The 16,111-nt window shown below is 55.2% G+C and overlaps 1 protein-coding gene across 1 annotated transcript in view; it reads right to left on the bottom strand.

Annotated features, from left to right (window-relative positions):
• The window catches only part of LOC147113185 (uncharacterized), a 145,295-nt gene that overhangs the window by 2,211 nt on the left and 126,973 nt on the right, over nt 1-16,111 (bottom strand). The window contains exon 7 of the mRNA XM_085998255.1: nt 12,648-12,710. Within this exon, the coding sequence (XP_085854381.1) occupies nt 12,648-12,710 (63 nt within the window). The remainder of the gene's footprint in view (nt 1-12,647; nt 12,711-16,111) is intronic.

Here is a 16,111-nt window from a genome sequence, read left to right as displayed (position 1 = left end):
GGGCTGCTCTTTCAAAACTGAGATGAGGAGGAACTACTTCACTCAGAGGGTGGTAGGTCCATGGAATATGCTGCCCCAAAAAGCTGTAGAAGCTACATCATTACATAAATTTAAAACAGAAATAGACAGTTTCCTAGAAGTAAAGGGAATTAAGGGTTACGGGGAGCGGGCAGGAATTTGGACATGAGTCTAGGTTCGGATCGGACATGGCCCTGTGGGTAGCGGAGCGGGCCCAGGGGCCGTGTAGCCTGATCCTGCTCCTAGTTCGTGTGTCTAATTCTGTTAGATTCAGGAGATGGTTCAGTGATAGTGGATTGGCGGTTAGGATCAGATCAGCCATGATCTTATTGAATGGCGGAGCAGGCTCGAGGGGCCGATTGGCCTACTCCTGCTCCTATTTCTTATGTTCTTATGTTCTTAAAAGTCAAAGGGGGAAGAATTTGATTGATTTGTGCCTCCCGTTAGCACCCTAAGAGGGCGCTAACGGGGCGCAAAGCAACCAGCGCCCGGGCGCAGCGCCAGTAATGCCTCCCGCAAACTTCTGCGGGAGGTTAGCGGTAGCGGTAACCATTAGCACCCCACGGCGCTGCGCCTCTGGCGATGAAGTCATCGCCATGCGCAGCTCCTCGCTCGCACCCCGGCCGCAATTGTCGGTAGTGCATCCTGACTTATCACCGGATGCTTTGTCCGACAGGATCAGGGGGGGCGGACATGCGGCCGGGGCGGCGCAAATTAAAGTGGAGGTGCCGGGCGGCCATTTTTGTTGCTGGCCACCTGCCAGCACCTGCCCCCGTTGCGGTCCCCGGCCTCCTGTGAAGCCCCCACTCCCCCCGCAGGGTGCCAGCTGCACTCCATGAGCCCGGCACTCCTTGAGTGCCAGGATCTTTTGCCGGCACTCCGATCTCTGGTGGCCCAGCTGGGGAGGAAAGCTTACAGCACCACGGCACGGCGTGTGTGGTGCTGCGGCACATAGCGGCGTGATATTCACTTCGAGCGCCTCCCTCTTGGGGCGCTACCGGTGAATTTCAGGCGCAGGAGCGTTAACTTTTGCAGGGCGCTAAAAGTAGGGCGCAACCCAATTTTGCCCCCAAAAAACATTTTATAGATCTCAATCGGTATTTCAGCACTGATTCTTCTTCAGTATTTCCAACTCCCCTGTAATCTCATCCATACTAGCACACACACACACACACACACGGTGCTGCAAGCTCTCAGAATCGCTTGGCTGGTTAAGGAATGTCTCAGGTTGGAAGGTTTCATTAATGCAGCAATTTATTATATAATGGAATGTCCTACCCAAAACAGTGGGGGAAACAGAATCCGTATTGGCTTTTAAATGAAAAGTGGATAAATATTTGTAAAATAAATTTGTTAAACGCTATTTGGAAAGGGCAGGGCAATCGGACTAAGCAGAGACTTCTTTCAGAGATAGGCCACAGGCACGATGGGCTGAATGGGGAGAGGCAGGGCAATGGGACTAAGGGGAGAGTTCTTTCAGAGAGAGGGCACAGGCACGATGGGCTGAATGGGGAGAGGCAGGGCAATGGGACTAAGGGGAGAGTTCTTTCAGAGATAGGGCCCAGGCACGATGGGCTGAATGGGGAGAGACAGGGCAATGGGACTAAGGGGAGAGTTCTTTCAGAGAGCGGCCACAGGCACGATGGGCTGAATGGGGAGAGGCAGGGCAATGGGACTAAGGGGAGAGTTCTTTCAGAGATAGGCCACAGGCACGATGGGCTGAATGGGGAGAGACAGGGCAATGGGACTAAGGGGAGAGTTCTTTCAGAGAGAGGCCACAGGCACGATGGGCTGAATGGGGAGAGACAGGGCAATGGGACTAAGGGGAGAGTTCTTTCAGAGATAGGCCACAGGCACGATGGGCTGAATGGGGAGAGACAGGGCAATGGGACTAAGGGGAGAGTTCTTTCAGAGAGAGGGCCCAGGCACGATGGGCTGAATGGGGAGAGGCAGGGCAATGGGACTAAGGGGAGAGTTCTTTCAGAGAGAGGCCACAGGCACGATGGGCTGAATGGGGAGAGGCAGGGCAATGGGACTAAGGGGAGAGTTCTTTCAGAGATAGGGCCCAGGCACGATGGGCTGAATGGGGAGAGACAGGGCAATGGGACTAAGGGGAGAGTTCTTTCAGAGAGCAGCCACAGGCACGATGGGCTGAATGGGGAGAGGCAGGGCAATGGGACTAAGGGGAGAGTTCTTTCAGAGATAGGCCACAGGCACGATGGGCTGAATGGGGAGAGACAGGGCAATGGGACTAAGGGGAGAGTTCTTTCAGAGAGAGGCCACAGGCATGATGGGCTGAATGGGGAGAGACAGGGCAATGGGACTAAGGGGAGAGTTCTTTCAGAGATAGGCCACAGGCACGATGGGCTGAATGGGGAGAGACAGGGCAATGGGACTAAGGGGAGAGTTCTTTCAGAGAGAGGGCCCAGGCACGATGGGCTGAATGGGGAGAGGCAGGGCAATGGGACTAAGGGGAGAGTTCTTTCACAGAGCGGCCACAGGCACGATGGGCTGAATGGGGAGAGGCAGGGTAATGGGACTAAGGGGAGAGTTCTTTCAGAGAGAGGGCACAGGCACGATGGGCTGAATGGGGAGAGACAGGGCAATGGGACTAAGGGGAGAGTTCTTTCAGAGAGCGGCCACAGGCACGATGGGCTGAATGGGGAGAGGCAGGGCAATGGGACTAAGGGGAGAGTTCTTTCAGAGATAGGCCACAGGCACGATGGGCTGAATGGGGAGAGGCAGGGCAATGGGACTAAGGGGAGAGTTCTTTCAGAGATAGGCCACAGGTACGATGGGCTGAATGGGGAGAGACAGGGCAATGGGACTAAGGGGAGAGTTCTTTCAGAGATAGGCCACAGGCACGATGGGCTGAATGGGGAGAGGCAGGGCAATGGGACTAAGGGGAGAATTCTTTCAGAGAGAGGGCACAGGCACGATGGGCTGAATGGGGAGAGACAGGGCAATGGGACTAAGGGGAGAGTTCTTTCAGAGAGAGGGCACAGGCACGATGGGCTGAATGGGGAGAGACAGGGCAATGGGACTAAGGGGAGAGTTCTTTCAGAGATAGGGCACAGGCACGATGGGCTGAATGGGGAGAGACAGGGCAATGGGACTAAGGGGAGAGTTCTTTCAGAGAGAGGGCACAGGCACGATGGGCTGAATGGGGAGAGACAGGGCAATGGGACTAAGGGGAGAGTTCTTTCAGAGAGAGGGCCCAGGCACGATGGGCTGAATGGGGAGAGACAGGGCAATGGGACTAAGGGGAGAGTTCTTTCAGAGATATGCCACAGGCACGATGGCCCGAATGGGGAGAGGCAGGGCAATGGGACTAAGGGGAGAGTTCTTTCAGAGATAGGGCACAGGCACGATGGGCTGAATGGGGAGAGACAGGGCAATGGGACTAAGGGGAGAGTTCTTTCAGAGAGAGGCCACAGGCACGATGGGCTGAATGGGGAGAGACAGGGCAATGGGACTAAGGGGAGAGTTCTTTCAGAGATAGGCCACAGGCACGATGGGCTGAATGGGGAGAGACAGGGCAATGGGACTAAGGGGAGAGTTCTTTCAGAGAGAGGCCACAGGCACGATGGGCTGAATGGGGAGAGGCAGGGCAATGGGACTAAGGGGAGAGTTCTTTCAGAGAGAGGCCACAGGCACGATGGGCTGAATGCGGAGAGACAGGGCAATGGGACTAAGGGGAGAGTTCTTTCAGAGAGAGGCCACAGGCACGATGGGCTGAATGGGGAGAGGCAGGGTAATGGGACTAAGGGGAGAGTTCTTTCAGAGAGAGGGCACAGGCACGATGGGCTGAATGGGGAGAGACAGGGCAATGGGACTAAGGGGAGAGTTCTTTCAGAGAGCGGCCACAGGCACGATGGGCTGAATGGGGAGAGGCAGGGCAATGGGACTAAGGGGAGAGTTCTTTCAGAGATAGGCCACAGGCACGATGGGCTGAATGGGGAGAGGCAGGGCAATGGGACTAAGGGGAGAGTTCTTTCAGAGAGAGGCCACAGGCACGATGGGCTGAATGCGGAGAGACAGGGCAATGGGACTTAGGGGAGAGTTCTTTCAGAGAGAGGCCACAGGCACGATGGGCTGAATGGGGAGAGGCAGGGTAATGGGACTAAGGGGAGAGTTCTTTCAGAGAGAGGGCACAGGCACGATGGGCTGAATGGGGAGAGACAGGGCAATGGGACTAAGGGGAGAGTTCTTTCAGAGAGCGGCCACAGGCACGATGGGCTGAATGGGGAGAGGCAGGGCAATGGGACTAAGGGGAGAGTTCTTTCAGAGATAGGCCACAGGCACGATGGGCTGAATGGGGAGAGGCAGGGCAATGGGACTAAGGGGAGAGTTCTTTCAGAGATAGGCCACAGGTACGATGGGCTGAATGGGGAGAGACAGGGCAATGGGACTAAGGGGAGAGTTCTTTCAGAGATAGGCCACAGGCACGATGGGCTGAATGGGGAGAGGCAGGGCAATGGGACTAAGGGGAGAATTCTTTCAGAGAGAGGGCACAGGCACGATGGGCTGAATGGGGAGAGACAGGGCAATGGGACTAAGGGGAGAGTTCTTTCAGAGAGAGGGCACAGGCACGATGGGCTGAATGGGGAGAGACAGGGCAATGGGACTAAGGGGAGAGTTCTTTCAGAGATAGGGCACAGGCACGATGGGCTGAATGGGGAGAGACAGGGCAATGGGACTAAGGGGAGAGTTCTTTCAGAGAGAGGGCACAGGCACGATGGGCTGAATGGGGAGAGACAGGGCAATGGGACTAAGGGGAGAGTTCTTTCAGAGAGAGGGCCCAGGCACGATGGGCTGAATGGGGAGAGACAGGGCAATGGGACTAAGGGGAGAGTTCTTTCAGAGATATGCCACAGGCACGATGGCCCGAATGGGGAGAGGCAGGGCAATGGGACTAAGGGGAGAGTTCTTTCAGAGATAGGGCACAGGCACGATGGGCTGAATGGGGAGAGACAGGGCAATGGGACTAAGGGGAGAGTTCTTTCAGAGAGAGGCCACAGGCACGATGGGCTGAATGGGGAGAGACAGGGCAATGGGACTAAGGGGAGAGTTCTTTCAGAGATAGGCCACAGGCACGATGGGCTGAATGGGGAGAGACAGGGCAATGGGACTAAGGGGAGAGTTCTTTCAGAGAGAGGCCACAGGCACGATGGGCTGAATGGGGAGAGGCAGGGCAATGGGACTAAGGGGAGAGTTCTTTCAGAGAGAGGCCACAGGCACGATGGGCTGAATGCGGAGAGACAGGGCAATGGGACTAAGGGGAGAGTTCTTTCAGAGAGAGGCCACAGGCACGATGGGTTGAATGCGGAGAGACAGGGCAATGGGACTAAGGGGAGAGTTCTTTCAGAGAGAGGGCACAGGCACGATGGGCTGAATGGGGAGAGACAGGGCAATGGGACTAAGGGGAGAGTTCTTTCAGAGAGAGGGCCCAGGCACGATGGGCTGAATGGGTAGAGACAGCGCAATGGGACTAAGGGGAGAGTTCTTTCAGAGAGACGCCACAGTCACGATGGGCTGAATGGGGAGAGACAGGGCAATGGGACTAAGGGGAGAGTTCTTTCAGAGATAGGCCACAGGCACGATGGGCTGAATGGGGAGAGGCAGGGCAATGGGACTAAGGGGAGAGTTCTTTCAGAGATAGGCCACAGCCACGATGGGCTGAATGGGGAGAGACAGGCCAATGGGACTAAGGGGAGAGTTCTTTCAGAGATAGGCCACAGGCACGATGGGCTGAATGGGGAGAGACAGGGCAATGGGACTAAGGGGAGAGTTCTTTCAGAGATAGGCCACAGGCACGATGGCCCGAATGGGGAGAGGCAGGGCAATGGGACTAAGGGGAGAGTTCTTTCATAGAGAGGGCACAGGCACGATGGGCTGAATGGGGAGAGACAGGGCAATGGGACTAAGGGGAGAGTTCTTTCAGAGAGAGGGCACAGGCACGATGGGCTGAATGGGGAGAGACAGGGCAATGGGATTAAGGGGAGAGTTCTTTCAGAGATAGGCCACAGGCACGATGGCCCGAATGGGGAGAGGCAGGGCAATGGGACTAAGGGGAGAGTTCTTTCAGAGATAGGCCACAGGCACGATGGCCCGAATGGGGAGAGGCAGGGCAATGGGACTAAGGGGAGAGTTCTTTCAGAGATAGGCCACAGGCACGATGGGCTGAATGGGGAGAGGCAGGGCAATGGAACTAAGGGGAGAGTTCTTTCAGAGAGAGGGCACAGGCACGATGGGCTGAATGGGGAGAGACAGGGCAATGGGACTAAGGGGAGAGTTCTTTCAGAGAGAGGGCACAGGCACGATGGGCTGAATGGGGAGAGGCAGGGCAATGGGACTAAGGGGAGAGTTCTTTCAGAGATAGGGCACAGGCACGATGGGCTGAATGGGGAGAGGCAGGGCAATGGGACTAAGGGGAGAGTTCTTTCAGAGGTAGGGCACAGGCACGATGGGCTGAATGGGGAGAGACAGGGCAATGGGACTAAGAGGAGAGTTCTTTCAGAGAGAGGCCACAGGCACGATGGGCTGAATGGGGAGAGAGAGGGCAATGGGACTAAGGGGAGAGTTCTTTCAGAGAGAGGGCCCAGGCACGATGGGCTGAATGGGGAGAGACAGGGCAATGGGACTAAGGGGAGAGTTCTTTCAGAGAGAGGCCACAGGCACGATGGGCTGAATGGGGAGAGACAGGGCAATGGGACTAAGGGGAGAGTTCTTTCAGAGATAGGGCACAGGCACGATGGGCTGAATGGGGAGAGGCAGGGCAATGGGACGAAGGGGAGAGTTCTTTCAGAGATAGGCCACAGGCACGATGGGCTGAATGGGGAGAGACAGGGCAATGGGACTAAGGGGAGAGTTCTTTCAGAGATAGGCCACAGGCACGATGGCCCGAATGGGGAGAGGCAGGGCAATGGGACTAAGGGGAGAGTTCTTTCACAGAGAGGGCACAGGCACGATGGGCTGAATGGGGAGAGACAGGGCAATGGGACTAAGGGGAGAGTTCTTTCAGAGAGAGGGCACAGGCACGATGGGCTGAATGGGGAGAGACAGGGCAATGGGATTAAGGGGAGAGTTCTTTCAGAGATAGGCCACAGGCACGATGGCCCGAATGGGGAGAGGCAGGGCAATGGGACTAAGGGGAGAGCTCTTTCAGAGATAGGCCACAGGCACGATGGCCCGAATGGGGAGAGGCAGGGCAATGGGACTAAGGGGAGAGTTCTTTCAGAGATAGGCCACAGGCACGATGGGCTGAATGGGGAGAGGCAGGGCAATGGGACTAAGGGGAGAGTTCTTTCAGAGAGAGGGCACAGGCACGATGGGCTGAATGGGGAGAGACAGGGCAATGGGACTAAGGGGAGAGTTCTTTCAGAGATAGGCCACAGGCACGATGGGCTGAATAGGGAGAGGCAGGGCAATGGGACTAAGGGGAGAGTTCTTTCAGAGATAGGCCACAGGCACGATAGGCTGAATGGGGAGAGGCAGGGCAATGGGACTAAGGGGAGAGTTCTTTCAGAGATAGGCCACAGGTACGATGGGCTGAATGGGGAGAGACAGGGCAATGGGACTAAGGGGAGAGTTCTTTCAGAGAGAGGCCACAGGCACGATGGGCTGAATGGGGAGAGACAGGGCAATGGGACTAAGGGGAGAGTTCTTTCAGAGAGAGGCCACAGGCACGATGGGCTGAATGGGGAGAGACAGGGCAATGGGACTAAGGGGAGAGTTCTTTCAGAGATAGGCCACAGGTACGATGGGCTGAATGGGGAGAGGCAGGGCAATGGGACTAAGGGGAGAGTTCTTTCAGAGAGAGGCCACAGGCACGATGGGCTGAATGGGGAGAGACAGGGCAATGGGACTAAGGGGAGAGTTCTTTCAGAGAGAGGCCACAGGCACGATGGGCTGAATGGGGAGAGACAGGGCAATGGGACTAAGGGGAGAGTTCTTTCAGAGATAGGCCACAGGCACGATGGGCAGAATGGGGAGAGGCAGGGCAATGGGACTAAGGGGAGAGTTCTTTCAGAGAGAGGGGACAGACACGATGGGCTGAATGGGGAGAGGCAGGGCAATGGGACTAAGGGGAGAGTTCTTTCAGAGAGAGGGGACAGACACGATGGGCTGAATGGGGAGAGGCAGGGCAATGGGACTAAGGGGAGAGTTCTTTCAGAGATAGGCCACAGGCACGATGGGCAGAATGGGGAGAGGCAGGGCAATGGGACTAAGGGGAGAGTTCTTTCAGAGAGAGGGGACAGACACGATGGGCTGAATGGGGAGAGGCAGGGCAATGGGACTAAGGGGAGAGTTCTTTCAGAGATAGGCCACAGGCACGATGGGCAGAATGGGGAGAGACAGGGCATTGGGACTAAGGGGAGAGTTCTTTCAGAGATAGGCCACAGGCACGATGGGCTGAATGGGGAGAGACAGGGCAATGGGACTAAGGGGAGAGTTCTTTCAGAGAGAGGGGACAGACACGATGGGCTGAATGGGGAGAGACAGGGCAATGGGACTAAGGGGAGAGTTCTTTCAGAGATAGGCCACAGACACGATGGGCTGAATGGGGAGAGACATGGCAATGGGACTAAGGGGAGAGTTCTTTCAGAGAGAGGGGACAGACACGATGGGCTGAATGGGGAGAGGCAGGGCAATGGGACTAAGGGGAGAGTTCTTTCAGAGATAGGCCACAGGCACGATGGGCAGAATGGGGAGAGACAGGGCATTGGGACTAAGGGGAGAGTTCTTTCAGAGATAGGCCACAGGCACGATGGGCTGAATGGGGAGAGGCAGGGCAATGGGACTAAGGGGAGAGTTCTTTCAGAGATAGGCCACAGGCACGATGGGCTGAATGGGGAGAGGCAGGGCAATGGGACTAAGGGGAGAGTTCTTTCAGAGAGAGGCCACAGGCACGATGGGCAGAATGGGGAGAGACAGGGCATTGGGACTAAGGGGAGAGTTCTTTCAGAGATAGGCCACAGGCACGATGGGCTGAATGGGGAGAGGCAGGGCAATGGGACTAAGGGGAGAGTTCTTTCAGAGATAGGCCACAGGCACGATAGGCTGAATGGGGAGAGGCAGGGCAATGGGACTAAGGGGAGAGTTCTTTCAGAGAGAGGCCACAGGCACGATGGGCTGAATGGGGAGAGGCAGGGCAATGGGACTAAGCGGAGAGTTCTTTCAGAGAGAGGCCACAGGCACGATGGGCTGAATGGGGAGAGACAGGGCAATGGGACTAAGGGGAGAGTTCTTTCAGAGAGAGGGCCCAGGCACGATGGGCTGAATGGGGAGAGACAGGGCAATGGGACTAAGGGGAGAGTTCTTTCAGAGATAGGCCACAGGCACGATGGGCTGAATGGGGAGAGACAGGGCAATGGGACTAAGGGGAGAGTTATTTCAGAGAGAGGGCACAGGCACGATGGGCTGAATGGGGAGAGGCAGGGCAATGGGACTAAGGGGAGAGTTCTTTCAGAGAGAGGCCACAGGCACAATGGGCTGAATGCGGAGAGACAGGGCAATGGGACTAAGGGGAGAGTTCTTTCAGAGAGAGGGCCCAGGCACGATGGGCTGAATGGAGAGAGACAGGGCAATGGGACTAAGGGGAGAGTTCTTTCAGAGATAGGGCACAGGCACGATGGGCTGAATGGGGAGAGGCAGGGCAATGGGACTAAGGGGAGAGTTCTTTCAGAGAGAGGCCACAGGCACGATGGGCTGAATGGGGAGAGACAGGGCAATGGGACTAAGGGGAGAGTTATTTCAGAGAGAGGGCACAGGCACGATGGGCTGAATGGGGAGAGACAGCGCAATGGGACTAAGGGGAGAGTTCTTTCAGAGATAGGCCACAGGCACGATGGGCTGAATGGGGAGAGACAGGGCAATGGGACTAAGGGGAGAGTTCTTTCAGAGATAGGCCACAGGCACGATGGGCTGAATGGGGAGAGACAGGGCAATGGGACTAAGGGGAGAGTTCTTTCAGAGATAGGCCACAGGACGATGGGCTGAATGAGGAGAGACAGCGCAATGGGACTAAGGGGAGAGTTCTTTCAGAGAGAGGCCACAGGCACGATGGGCTGAATGGGGAGAGGCAGGGCAATGGGACTAAGGGGAGAGTTCTTTCAGAGATAGGCCACAGGCACGATGGGCTGAATGGGGAGAGACAGGGCAATGGGACTAAGGGGAGAGTTCTTTCAGAGAGAGGGCACAGGCACGATGGGCTGAATGGGGAGAGACAGGGCAATGGGACTAAGGGGAGAGTTCTTTCAGAGATAGGGGACAGGCACGATGGGCTGAATGGGTAGAGACAGCGCAATGGGACTAAGGGGAGAGTTCTTTCAGAGAGAGGCCACAGGCACGATGGGCTGAATGGGGAGAGACAGGGCAATGGGACTAAGGGGAGAGTTCTTTCAGAGATAGGCCACAGGCACGATGGGCTGAATGGGGAGAGGCAGGGCAATGGGACTAAGGGGAGAGTTCTTTCAGAGATAGGCCACAGGCACGATGGGCTGAATGGGGCGAGGCAGGGCAATGGGACTAAGGGGAGAGTTCTTTCAGAGAGAGGGCCCAGGCACGATGGGCTGAATGGAGAGAGACAGGGCAATGGGATTAAGGGGAGAGTTCTTTCAGAGATAGGGCACAGGCACGATGGGCTGAATGGGGAGAGACAGGGCAATGGGACTAAGGGGAGAGTTGTTTCAGAGAGAGGGCCCAGGCACGATGGGCTGAATGGGGAGAGACAGGGCAATGGGACTAAGGGGAGAGTTCTTTCAGAGAGAGGGCACAGGCACGATGGGCTGAATGGGGAGAGGCAGGGCAATGGGACTAAGGGGAGAGTTCTTTCAGAGATAGGCCACAGGCACGATGGGCTGAATGGGGAGAGACAGGGCAATGGGACTAAGGCGAGAGTTCTTTCAGAGATAGGCCACAGGCACGATGGGCTGAATGGGGAGAGACAGGGCAATGGGACTAAGGGGAGAGTTCTTTCAGAGAGAGGGCACAGGCACGATGGGCTGAATGGGGAGAGACAGGGCAATGGGACTAAGGGGAGAGTTCTTTCAGGGAGAGGGCACAGGCACGATGGCACGAATGGGGAGAGACAGGGCAATGGGACTAAGGGGAGAGTTCTTTCAGAGATGGGCCACAGGCACGATGGCCCGAATGGGGAGAGGCAGGGCAATGGGACTAAGGGGAGAGTTCTTTCAGAGAGAGGCCACAGGCACGATGGGCTGAATGGGCAGAGACAGTGCAATGGGAGTAAGGGGAGAGTTCTTTCAGAGATAGGCCACAGGCACGATGGGCTGAATGGGGAGAGACAGGGCAATGGGACTAAGGGGAGAGTTCTTTCAGAGAGAGGGCACAGGCACGATGGGCTGAATGGGGATAGGCAGGGCAATGGGACTAAGGGGAGAGTTCTTTCAGAGAGAGGGCACAGGCACGATGGTCTGAATGGGGAGAGACAGGGCAATGGGACTAAGGGGAGAGTTCTTTCAGAGATAGGCCACAGGCACGATGGCCCGAATGGGGAGAGACAGGGCAATGGGACTAAGGGGAGAGTTCTTTCAGAGATTGGGCACAGGCACGATGGGCTGAATGGGGAGAGGCAGGGCAATGGGACTAAGGGGAGAGTTCTTTCAGAGATAGGGCCCAGGCACGATGGGCTGAATGGGGAGAGACAGGGCAATGGGACTAAGGGGAGAGTTCTTTCAGAGAGAGGGCACAGGCACGATGGGCTGAATGGGGAGAGGCAGGGCAATGGGACTAAGGGGAGAGTTCTTTCAGAGATAGGCCACAGGCACGATGGGCTGAATGGGGAGAGACAGGGCAATGGGACTAAGGGGAGAGTTCTTTCAGAGAGAGGCCACAGGCACGATGGGCTGAATGGTGAGAGACAGGACAATGGGACTAAGGGGAGAGTTCTTTCAGAGATAGGGCCCAGGCACGATGGGCTGAATGGGGAGAGACAGGGCAATGGGACTAAGGGGAGAGTTCTTTCAGAGATAGGCCACAGGCACGATGGGCTGAATGGGGAGAGACTGGGCAATGGGACTAAGGGGAGAGTTCTTTCAGAGAGAGGCCACAGGCACGATGGGCTGAATGGGGAGAGACAGGGCAATGGGACTAAGGGGAGAGTTCTTTCAGAGAGAGGCCACAGGCACGATGGGCTGAATGGGGAGAGACAGGGCAATGGGACTAAGGGGAGAGTTCTTTCAGAGAGAGGCCACAGGCACGATGGGCTGAATGGGGAGAGACAGGGCAATGGGACTAAGGGGAGAGTTCTTTCAGAGAGAGGGCACAGGCACGATGGGCTGAATGGGGAGAGGCAGGGCAATGGGACTAAGGGGAGAGTTCTTTCAGAGAGAGGCCACAGGCACGATGGGCTGAATGGAGAGAGACAGGGCAATGGGACTAAGGGGAGAGTTCTTTCAGAGATAGGGCACAGGCACGATGGGCTGAATGGGGAAACAATTTGCATTTCATTGTCATTAAGTGAAGTCCCATTAAGTAGTGAAAGAGTTAAACTGGCACCCTGTTCACCGCCACCAATTGTCACCTCCCACTACAAGGAGCAGTGTCAGTAAAGAAGCTCTCTCGAAGTCACTGTGAACCTCAGAACTATTAGTGTTCCAACCTACCTGCTGCTGCTGGTCTTTAAGTTGCGGACATTGACTTTCCAAACATTGAAAGTTTTCCAGCTTCTGGAAAAAAAACATTATTTACAAGCAGCATATTAGTAATAGCAAAAATATAGAAAAGGAAAATCAAACCTTGCCGACTGACTATTTTTCATGTGACTTTACCCTTTCTGCTGGTCTCTGAGGGATGTTTAATTATCAAAATATTCATATAATTTTCAGCCGAGCTGCTCCCATACACTATGACCCGGAGACCATGGGGTCGATTTTAACCCAGGTCTCGGGCGGGCAGGCCTAAATTTCAAGCTTGGGCTATTCTAACATCCCGGGCCTCATTTAAATGCTACTCACCACTTGCCGCCTGGTTCGGGCATGGAGAGGGTGCAGATTGGCGGCTGGCAGGTGACGATTGGGCAATCTTTGGCCCCCCGCCAGGTAAGTGACGGGGAGGGGATTCCGGAGGGTCTCCCGGGGGGAGAAGGAAGGGGTGGAATCAAGGGAGGCTGTGACTTTCCTCATGGTGTCTGGAGAAGCACTCCTGGGTCTCCTGGTCCCACAAAGGAGAGTTTTAGACTCACCAGAAGAGACTCTGCCGTCCTCAGACCAGCTGCCGACCTACTTCTGCCCAACAGGAAAGCTGAGGTGGTTTCGCCGCTCGGGCTCCGGTCCAAATGACGTCATAGGACACTGATTTTAAAAGTTTGAGACTCCCTCTTGCTTTAATCCGCCTGAAAAACCATTCCGGTTAAGGTCGGGATCTGAACGGGTAAGTAACTTGCTCATTTTTAACTGGCCACTGTATTGCTTTCCGCCAGGCGGATAGGGTTAAAATCGACCACAATGTCCAGATATGAACCCTTTCTGTGCTACATTTTGAGTTGTAAAATGATTTCCGGTACAATGCTATACATAGTGCAGAGCTCTTGTGCAGCACTTCCTTTAATATAATGACAAGCTCTCCTGCGCACCACTGTAGTATCGTGGCTCTCCTTTATAAGATTCAGATACTGCAATTACATAGAATGTACAGCACAGAAACAGGCTATTCGGCCCAACTAGTCCATGCTCCACATGTTTATGTTCCACACGCGCCCCCTCCCACCCTTCTTCATCTCACCTCATCAGCATATCCTTCTATTCCTTTCTCCCGCATGTGCTTATCTAGCTTCCCCTTCAATACAACATACTCCTGTGTCCCATGCAGCATTGTGACACCATTGCTCGTCTCTGCACTATTGAACATTGTTCTAATTCTGTGCGAGCTTGGCTCAGTTGGTAGCACTCCCACCACTGAGTCAGAATTCTGTGGGGTTCAAGCACGTAATCTAGGCTGACATTCCAGTGCAGTACCGCGGGAGTGCTACATTGTCAACGGTTCAAGATGCTGCCTGCCTGCTCCAGTAGTCCAGGTGGACATGAAAGATCCCAGAGGGCCGTCTGGAGAAAAATAATGCCAGCTCGACTCAGATGGTAGCACTCTTATCTCTAAATCACAGTCGTGGGTTCAAGCCCCACTCCAGGACTTGAGCACATAATTTGGAGTGCCACTTCAGTGCAGTGCTGAGGGAGTGCTGCCTTGTCAGAGGTGTTGCCTTTCAGGTAAAACACGAGGCTCTGTCTGCCTGTTCAGAGTAGATTGAAACAATCCCGTGCTACTCATTTGAAGAAGAGCTGGGGAAGTTCTCCCAGTGTCCAGGCCAACATTTATCCCTAGAACCTAGGGAACTAGATGTAATATCTCCAAGTTTGCAGATGACACAAAGCTGGGTGGGCGTGTGTGCTGTGAGGAGAATGCAGAGAAACTCCAGTGTGATTTGGGCAGGTTGGGTGATTGGGCAGATGTGTGGCAGATGTAGTATAATGTGGATAAATGTGAGGTTATCCACTTTGGTGGCAAAAACAGGAAGGCAGATTATTATCTGAATGGCAATAGATTGGGAGAAGGGGAAGTGCAACGAGACCTGGGTGTCCTTGTGCACCAGTCGCTGAAGGTAAGCATGAAGGTGCAGCAGGCGGTTAAGAAGGCAAATGGTATGTTGGCCTTCGTAGCGAGAGGGTTTGAGTACAGGATCAAGGATGTCTTGCTGCAGTTGTACAGGGCCTTGGTGAGACCACACCTTGAGTATTGTGTGCAGTTTTGGTCGCCCTATTTGAGGAAGGATGTTCTTGCCATGGAGGGAGGGCAGCGAAGATTCACCAGACTGATACCTGGGATGGCAGGAATGACGTATGAGGAGAGATTGGGTCGATTGGGCTTATACTCACTGGAGTTTAGAAGAATGAGAGGGGATCTCATTGAAACTTATAAAATTCTAACAGGACTAGACAGACTAGATGCAGGAAGGATGTTCCCGATGGCGGGGAGTCCAGAACCAGGGGTCCCAGTCTGAAGATAAGGGGTAAGTCATTTAGGACTGAGATGAGGAGGAATTTCTTCACCCAGAGAGTGGTGAACCTGTGGAATTCTCTACCACAGAAGGCCGTTGAGGCCAATTCATTAAATATATTCAAGAAGGAGTTAGATACATATGTCTGAAAGATGGCACTTCCAACAGTGCAGCACCCCCTCAGCACTGATCCTCAGACACTGCAGCACTCGCTCAGTACTGACCCTCCAACAGTGCGGCGCTCCCTCAGTACTGCCCCTCCGACAGTGCAGCACTCCCTCAGTACTGACCCTCCGACAGTGCAGCACTCCCTCAGTACTGCCCCTCCGGCACTGCAGCACTCCCTCAGTACTGACCCTCCGACAGTGCAGCACTCCCTCAGTACTGACCCTCCGACAGTGCAGCACTCCCTCAGTACTGACCCTCCGACAGTGCAGCGCTCCCTCAGTACTGCCCCTCCGACAGTGCAGCGCTCCCTCAGTACTGACCCTCCGACAGTGCAGCGCTCCCTCAGTACTGCCCCTCCGACAGTGCAGCGCTCCCTCAGTACTGCCCCTCCGACAGTGCAGTGCTCCCTCAGTACTGCCCCTACGACAGTGCAGCTCTCCCTCAGTACTGCCCCTCCAACAGTGCAGCGCTCCCTCAGTGCTGCTCCTCCGACAGTTCAGCGCTCCCTCAGTACTGCCCCTCCGACAGTGCATCGCTCCCTCAGTGCTGCTCCTCCGACAGTGCAGTGCTCCCTCAGTACTGCCCCTACGACAGTGCAGCTCTCCCTCAGTACTGCCCCTCCAACAGTGCAGCGCTCCCTCAGTGCTGCTCCTCCGACAGTTCAGCGCTCCCTCAGTACTGCCCCTCCGACAGTGCATCGCTCCCTCAGTGCTGCTCCTCCGACAGTTCAGCGCTCCCTCAGTACTGCCCCTCCGACAGTGCAGCGCTCCCTCAGCATTGGACTGGGAGTATCAGCCCAGATTTCATGCTCCAGTCTCTGGAGTGGGACTTGGACCCACAATCTTCTGATTCAGAGGCCAGAGGGCTAGCCACTGAGCCACGCCTGTAAAGTGTGGAGTATAGACTCAG

This window comes from Somniosus microcephalus, chromosome 9, assembly GCF_052327205.1.
Source record: "Somniosus microcephalus isolate GS21.2 chromosome 9, FLI_Smic_1.0, whole genome shotgun sequence".
In the NCBI taxonomy this organism is placed as follows: domain Eukaryota; kingdom Metazoa; phylum Chordata; class Chondrichthyes; order Squaliformes; family Somniosidae; genus Somniosus; species Somniosus microcephalus.
Note: the sequence above shows the minus strand (reverse complement) of the source record. Positions and strands in the feature narration are given on the sequence as shown.